A 6667-nucleotide genomic window follows, 5' to 3' on the forward strand; every position below is an offset into this window, starting at 1 on the left:
CGCTTCTCTAATAACACATCCCAAATCCGTAGGCAAATACTCCAACACGAGCACCGCATCTTCATCTTCCCGCCAAAAATACTCGTGTAACACAACGACATTCGGACAGTGTTGAAGCGTCTGTAACGCTTCGATTTCTCGAAATGCTGACTGGTAATCGTGTACTTCCTTTAATGCGACGGTGACTGAGTCGGATCTCCGGCGTGCTTTGTATACGTCGGAATATGCTCCGGCGCCGATCCGGTTGAAGATTTCGTATTTGTTTGTGATCTCTTTACGGGTATGGATGCTCCAGCTCTTTGTTGATGGAGGATCCATATTGTTTTATTTTATTTTTTTTAGATTATTTTTCTTCTTGCGAAATTTTGATTTTATTTTTCTCATTTGTGTGTATTTTTGACATTTGAAAAGAGATGATGATTGTTATGTCACGTGAGTTGCAGTCATTGCACGTGACTTGGAATGGACTAAGTATTAAAGCAAAATTATTTAGTATTGTTTGTTTTGTTTTTTTTTTTTGCTAGAGCCGGATGAGTTAAATTGGAGTATGTTTAAATGTTAAAAAAATGAGATATTTAATGTTGATTTAGACTTTTCTATTAAAGAAAAGGTATATGTGAAAAGTTTATTAACATAATAATGGGAATAAATTTGATCCCAAAATATGATAACGAGCGTAAATTTGATCTAAAATAAAATGAAAGGTATATATAGTCAATTTTTAAAGTAGAGGGTAAATTTGCTGCACAGTGTGATAAAAGGTATATTCGGTATATTTATGCCGAATAGAATAATTAAAATCCTACATAACAGAACCGATCTCTCTTATTAAAATAATATACAATTCTTCTTATATTAATAATAGGTCAAACATATCGTCAGATAGCTAAACTTGGTGCAAACTTTCACTTTGACACTTAAAATCTACATTGTTCATTTTAAACACCTCAACTAATATTTGCACCATCACCAAAATATATGATGTGTGTGCATCATGCACTGATAATAACGTATGAAGTGATGAATAAGACGAGCACATTTGTCATTTTTCTTCAAAATAAATCCAGCAATATCAACATAATTTGTCACATACATATTTAAAGCACATCACTTAAGGGAATCAATAAATTCCCTATAAAAGAACACATTGCTTCAACCATATTATAATGTATTACAATCTTTGGGAGGAAATGCTAATTTACTTTTGATGAGTGCCACACAAAAAATAATACATGATCTCGACTACGCCTCAGTCCCAAACACGTCTCAATAGTCTTACGAAATAATATAACACGAAATCCACCTTAATGTTTCAATAAGCATCGCAGCCTCCACATACGATCCCCCTGCTATCGAAAAGAAAATGAGACGTTATATAGTGAACAAGTTAAAGATAGAATCTAACATATTGTGGAATGTGTTATTAGTAAGTTCAACAATGAGCATATCATTATTAAGACTCCGACCTTCTAACCAACTATGTTGCTCGGACTCTCCAAAAATATCACCGGTGTGTGTGTTGAATCTTCCAAAAGCAGTTTCTTTTTGGAGGATCCGACATGAATGTGGCAACAATTTTGGAGAGTCCGCACGCATAGCTAGCCAACAGACATTGACAGCGCACTCGTATTAATGATCCTTTGACTAAGATCAGCAAAACATAATTAAAGCATCTGAGATTCTGAGCTAAATTCCTATAGACACTGTTAATATAAGCAATCTGGCAGCTGATACGCTCAGGATCGGACCTAGGAGGAAGCCAGGAGGTTCACCCAAACACCCTCGGCAAAAAATTACACTGTGTATATAGGGTAGAGATTCTGTATATGTGTACTTATATTAATTGTGAACCTCCTGAACCAACAACTGAAGTTAGCTCAGCAGTGTTGGGGGGTCCCCTTTGAGCCCACGGTTGGTCACAGTTATGACATGTTTAAGACCCCGAGGGTCCAAAATCTCTCCTTTCTACTTAAAACGATGTCCATTCAAACTATGTCACGTAAATTGAAATAGAAGGAGTAACTGATATGGATACAGATACCATATATAGACTTTCACTTACACAATTGAGCAACCGGTGCTTCTGTGCTTTCTCTTACTTGCAACTTCCATTCTCCGAGGAGGTTGAAGCACAACTTTGATTGCAGTATCGAAAACAGCTTTCACATTCTGACAATTACATACGAAATAGCTTAGTGGAACAGGCAATGTTCGATCACACAACTTTCATAGATGCATTCCGTAAGAATATAAGTAACAGAATACTTGAAATACCTGTTGTGTTTTAGAGCTGCATTCTACATAAGCTGCAGCGCCGATTTGTTTCCTTAGCTCCTCACCCTGCAGCGTTCAAGATAATTGAGTTATTCGCGACATGCCATCTATAGTAATCACTTTGAAGATCATAAAATGTTATGGCGACAACGCACTTGGGCAGTTGTAATGATATTTGACCCCATATGATCAGCTAGATATCCATTATCATCTCGAAGATCTGCACATATAAGAAAGCGTATGAACACATCGAATACAGTAAAATCCGACTAAATATATATACGTTTGATGCTCACCTAACTTTGTTCCAACAAGTACAATCGGAACATCAGGTGCAAAACGACGAAGCTCAGGCATCCACTGCATACAAGTAAGAGTAAACGCAGTAACTACTGGGTAATGAAATTGCAGCTGTGGCCGAAGACTACCATGATAGGTTTTCTTATGAACGGGGGAAAGGGTCAAAAGTATCGGTCTACTATATGAAATATCTCAATTTTACTCCGTGTTTATCGGAAACAGCCTTTCTACTTCATCAGAGGTAGAGGTATGGACTGCGTACATCTTACCCCCCCAGACCCCACTAGGTGGGAATACGGGAATACACTGGGTTTGTTGTTGTTGTTGTACTCCGTGTTTATACTTTAAGGACATTTATACTCTTGCCATTAAGCGAATCGTCTTGTATTTGCCCTTGGCTCTATCGGAGCTTTAGCAGGTGTTTTAGGAAACAGGTCCAAATGTATCCCTTTACTTCTGATCACAATAACGATGCCGTTACCCAGTGTAGTCCCACAATGAGCCTACGCAGACCCGTACGCCTACATCAGAGTTAGAGAGGTTGTTTCCGATAGACCGTCAACTCAAGAAAAAACAGTCCAAACCAGTACATGAAAAGATGTAATGGTAGTGCAATACTACAACAAAATAGTCGAAGTACATGAAACAATACATAGTAACAACAAGACAATCTACTCCTACCGACTAACCCTTTCCTTCTGATTACGATTCAGAATCACCCTCTATTACATTATGAACGATTCAAAGTATAACGGAAGATAAAATTAAGATACTTCGTAATGAAATTAAACAACGTTAGTGTTAAAAGATTGTACCTTTTTAAGAACATTTTCATAGCTTGCTCTACTGATTAAAGAGAAAGTTAATACAAATACATCTGCACCTCTATAGCTTAATGGCCTTAATCTGCTATAATCTTCTTGACCTAATTTAAAACACACACAAAAATAAAAATCCATTAGATGATAAGTACTAATTAAGCATCCTAATCAAAAACTAAGAACTAAAATCTATATAAAGAAAGTGTACCTGCAGTGTCCCATAATCCCAAATTGACAATTCTCCCATCAGTAGCCACATTAGCACTGAAATTATCAAACACAGTAGGAATATAATCCTGCAAAAATGACCAAATAGATTACAACAACAACAACAACATACCCGATATAATCTCACAAGTTGGGGTCAGCGGAGGATGGTGTATACGACCATACCCCTACCTTGGAAGGTAGAGAGGTTGTTTCCGATAGACCTGCAGCTCAAGTAAAAGCAGTTCGAAAAGAAAAAAAGAACATGCCACAGCTCCTATTTTCTTAAGAACTACACGATTAGTATAAGGAACATTAAATAGTAATGGAAAATAGAATAACAAGAAACTACAAAGTATACTACTACTAGTATGAAGGATAAGAGAGACAACACTCAACTATCTAACTAACCTTCTACTCTAATCCGTGTCATCTATAACCTCTTATCTAAGGTCGTGTCCTCCATCAACTGCGTTTTGTCTTGTCTAATCACCTCTCCAATAGATTACAACAACAACAACATAGACGGTGAAGTCTCACAAGTGGAGTCGGGAGATGGTAGAGTGTACACCTTACCCCTGCCTTAGTATGACAATAATCGAAGTACAAGAAACATTAAATAATAGCGAAAACTCGAATTACAAGAAACTACTAGAGAAGTACTACGACTACTAGTATGGAAGGATAAGTGAGATAACATTCAATTACCTATATGAAATTCTATCCTAATCTGTATCTTCCATAACCTCCTATCTAAGGTCATGTCCTCAGTCAATTGCAGCTGAAGCTGCGGCATGTCATTCTCCCCAAAATAGATTACAACAACCACATACCCCCGGTATACTCCCACAAAATAAGGCCTGGGGAGGATAAAGTGTACGCAGTTCATACCACTACCTCAAATGAAGTAGAGAGGCGGTTTCAAATAGATCCCGGCTCAGGACAAAAAACAACAGAACAAACTAAAAACTAAAAGCAAACAATATAAAGGGATATCGCACCGCTAGATTACAAACAACAAAACAATTTATTTTTTTTCAAGATTAATCTGCATCTTTTACTAGAAAATCAATTCCCAAGAAAAAGAATACAGTAACTGCTTGGACTAAAAAACATGAAACCCCACATCTGAAAATGCATAAATATATTGACCATGAGGCAGCTCGGTGCACTAAAGCTCCTGCTATGTGTAGGGCCCGGAGAAGGGCTCGAACACAAAAAAAACAAAAAAAGGAATCTTTAGGACTTTGTTCTACTAGTAAGAATGCAATGCAATGTGTTCATCAATTTTTTTCGATTATAATAAAAACTAAAAAAAGATTGAAAGAAGTAAAACTCACAGTGGGAAATCTGTTACTAGTGTAACAAATTAGCATACATGTTTTTCCAACAGCTCCATCACCTACAGTAACACATTTTATGAACTTTGAAACATTCATTTTTGAAGGATGATTTCAAGAAAAGTAGAAAGAAAGAAAATATACACAGAAGGACTATATATTATATGTTAAATTTTTTTTCCCTCTTTTAGTGTTTCAAAAAAAAATCATTATTAAATAAAGAGAAGGGACAAAGACATTTTGAAAATTTTTTTTGAGATGATAGAAATTAAGATTACTTTTTGTTGGAGATGGGGCCATGTTATTAACGGCTATACACGACTTTTTTTGGCTAGTTTGAACGTTAGCTAGCTAGATTTCATGTTGTTATTTTCTAATCGTGTTCGATACTTCCATTGAAATTCGATTAAATTTGAATTGGCGCTAGAACGTTCATATTGTTGGCATCGTGCATGAAGTAATACTTATCACTCTATCACAAACCTTGTTAGTAGGTGCCTAGCTAGGTTCCATGATTATTCTTTTCTAACTCGTTGTCTAGTACTTGCATTGGAGTCAAGGGCGGAACCGCCCTTTGGTAGGAGATTCATCGACGAAAAAATATATAATTTATACATGATTAAAATTAATTTTTATGTATCTATAGTAGGTGTTGAGCATCCTTCGGCTAGGTTTTCTTCATGTATTGAATCCTGTTAGTTGAAATCTCGGCTCTGCCTATGATTGAAATCCGATTAAATTTGAATTTATGCCGAAATGTCCACATTGCGGACATGGTACATGAAGTAATACTTATCACTTTATTACAAAACCTTGTTAGTAGTTGCCTTGCTAGGTTCCGTGATTTTTCTTTTTTCACTCGTCCACCAATACTCGCATTGGAATCCGATTAAATTCGAATTTACATCAGAATGTCCACATTGCGGACATGATGCATGAAGTTGTACTTATCACTTTATTACAAACCGTGTTAGCAGTTGCCTAGCTAGGTTTCATGAATTTTTTTCTCGCTCGTTGCCCAATACTCACATTGAAATCCGATTAAATTTGAATTTACTCTGAAATGCCCACATACATTGATGGCATCATGCATGCAACAATACTCATTACAAACCTTCTAGCTAGGTTACATGATTTTTCTTTTCTCACTCGTTGTCCAAGGAATTCCATTAAATTTGAATTTACGCCGGAATGTCCACATTGAGGGCATGATACATGAAGTAATACTTATCACTTTATTACAAACCTTGTCAGTAGATAAAGGTGGACGTTCGGTATTCAGTTTAGTATTCTCAAAGTTCGGATTCGGTAATTCGGTAATCAATATTTGAACATAGATACCACCTACTATACTTATAAACATCGGTTTGGTAATTTGGTAATCGGTAAATTAAATTTCGATTCGATATGGTATTTGGTTATACCATATTAAAGTTGAAGATGAACCAATGTATGTTTAAACTTCAAAGAGTATATTTAATATAAACCTTATTTAGTATTCTTTTTGTTACTTTTTACGAATATATTACCAAGGTCTAAGAGATTTTTGGGATGACTAATACTCTCTCTCTCTATCTATATATATATTCGATATTCGGTACCAAATGGTATTAATATCTTGTAACAAATCCAATTCCGACTACCGAAATGTTAAAATTTTACTCCCAAATACCATACCAAATACCGAATATATTACCAAGGTCCAAGAGATTTTTGGGATGACTA

The 6667-nt window shown here is 35.9% G+C and overlaps 2 protein-coding genes across 3 annotated transcripts in view; both read right to left on the bottom strand.

Moving 5' to 3' along the window:
* LOC107841022 (cyclin-dependent kinase F-1) overlaps positions 1 to 480 on the bottom strand; it is a gene marked incomplete in the record, with an annotated part of 4315 nt that extends 3835 nt beyond the window's left edge. Inside the window, 1 exon segment of the mRNA XM_047396546.1 lies at positions 1 to 480. Within this exon segment, the coding sequence (XP_047252502.1) occupies positions 1 to 318 (318 nt within the window).
* Positions 481 to 1020: 540 nt separating this feature from the next.
* On the bottom strand, positions 1021 to 5218 carry LOC107841021 (rac-like GTP-binding protein ARAC7). 2 transcript variants are annotated; one of them, XM_016685013.2, is made up of 8 exons: positions 4943 to 5218; positions 3604 to 3691; positions 3390 to 3499; positions 2571 to 2634; positions 2430 to 2494; positions 2275 to 2340; positions 2063 to 2169; positions 1021 to 1349 (listed from the first exon to the last, which is right to left on the bottom strand). In XM_016685013.2, the coding sequence occupies exons 1-8, from the start codon at positions 5039 to 5041 to the stop codon at positions 1313 to 1315; spliced, it is 636 nt and encodes a 211-aa protein (XP_016540499.1). In that variant the 5' UTR covers positions 5042 to 5218; the 3' UTR covers positions 1021 to 1312. The 2 variants fall into 2 exon arrangements, with proteins under 2 accessions (XP_016540499.1, XP_016540500.1); XM_016685014.2 differs by having other exon boundaries at positions 1021 to 1346; positions 4943 to 5154.
* Between the last annotated feature and the right edge of the window lie 1449 nt (positions 5219 to 6667).

The sequence above is a fragment of the Capsicum annuum genome, chromosome 9 (genome assembly GCF_002878395.1).
Source record: "Capsicum annuum cultivar UCD-10X-F1 chromosome 9, UCD10Xv1.1, whole genome shotgun sequence".
Classification (NCBI taxonomy): Eukaryota; Viridiplantae; Streptophyta; class Magnoliopsida; order Solanales; family Solanaceae; genus Capsicum; species Capsicum annuum.